Raw genomic sequence first — 1,263 nt, 5'->3', positions numbered from 1 at the left:
TACTGCACAGTAACTAATTGGGTGTAAATTTGATACCTGCATAGTGCAGGTAGCAAATTTATGCTCAAGTCAGCGTAAGTCACCATATTTACTGCGCAGTATGGATGTGCATGTGTAGACGCATGCCTGTACTATGCAGTACTTTTGGTTACTGTGCAGTAAATGTGCATGTGTAGATGCACCCACTGTCCCCTTGAATTTTGAAGACCTGGAGCACTTGTGGAGGGACTTCCATATATGTAAAGAAAGGGAGAGGGACAGAGACACAACGCAGCTGGGTGCCTGGGACAGTTGTGATGCACAGGGATAGTGGTAATGTCGAGCTGCTGCCGTGCCATTGACTACAAGGTTGCAGTAACAGCGGTATTATCTACTTCCCCCTGCCCTAACCTAAGCTCTAACTCAGTGCCTGGGGTAGCTGTCTCAGTTGTCCTACCCTAGTTACACTACTGAGGAGGCATGCTACAGGATAGAAAGCTCCCTGTTCTATACGTTCCTCCATGTGGCATATGAGGCCTCTCTGCCTGTTGCTCTCAAGATGCTCTAAACACAGCGACTTAAAAAAGCATGGGGATCTTTACAGTAATACGAATAGGAGCATATGAAATTAGAACCAGAAACTCAGATGGTAACTTTAGTTCCAGAAGATCTGGTTTTATATGTGTATGCATTTCTAATGTCGTTAACGTAAATAAGTGCACAGCTTTGTAAGACAGAGGTTCCTTTCAGTGCACAATCAAAAATCGTATTGAATAAAAGCCATGTGTTATGCCCAGTGCTATTTATTTATTTTGATTTATTTCAAATGCTCCCAGCTTGTGAGCTGGGTTTGGTTTATATGAAAATGTTTTATTGCAGTTAACCCTTTGATCCTCCATTTACTAGTTTCTACACTTAAGCCTCTGAGGAGACTGGTACACTCATCCCTAAACCACATACTAATGACCTTTTTTTCTCCCTATCTTTGTTTTCTTGAAAGGGTTCAAAGTTTTAGCCTCGGCTTCCCACTACTGGCCACTGGAAGATGTCGATGGAATCCATGAGCTTCGGGATACAAGTGGAGGTAGCTGTGAGATTCATGACAATGAGAGTAACATAAGTATTTGTGACAGTCGGTAAATAGAAGGGGAGCAGGAGAAACAAATGCTAATGAAACTAGCTTTAGAGCCCTGGCAGTTGAGATCTATTTATACAGCAATATTTTGGCAGCCTCCAAATCATTGTTGCCTTTATTTTGTTTAACTAATTCATTTTAATATTTAG

At 41.8% G+C, this 1,263-nt stretch overlaps 1 protein-coding gene across 2 annotated transcripts in view; it reads left to right on the top strand.

Moving 5' to 3' along the window:
- The window catches only part of ADGRD1 (adhesion G protein-coupled receptor D1), a 299,472-nt gene that overhangs the window by 11,649 nt on the left and 286,560 nt on the right, over positions 1 to 1,263 (top strand). For both annotated transcript variants that reach the window (XM_019507071.1, XM_019507072.1), the window contains exon 3: positions 980 to 1,063. In XM_019507071.1, the coding sequence (XP_019362616.1) occupies positions 980 to 1,063 (84 nt within the window). The remainder of the gene's footprint in view (positions 1 to 979; positions 1,064 to 1,263) is intronic.

This window comes from Gavialis gangeticus, unplaced genomic scaffold (genome assembly GCF_001723915.1).
Source record: "Gavialis gangeticus isolate Ggan-Ray unplaced genomic scaffold, GavGan_comp1, whole genome shotgun sequence".
NCBI classification, from domain to species: Eukaryota; Metazoa; Chordata; order Crocodylia; family Gavialidae; genus Gavialis; species Gavialis gangeticus.
Note: the sequence above shows the minus strand (reverse complement) of the source record. Positions and strands in the feature narration are given on the sequence as shown.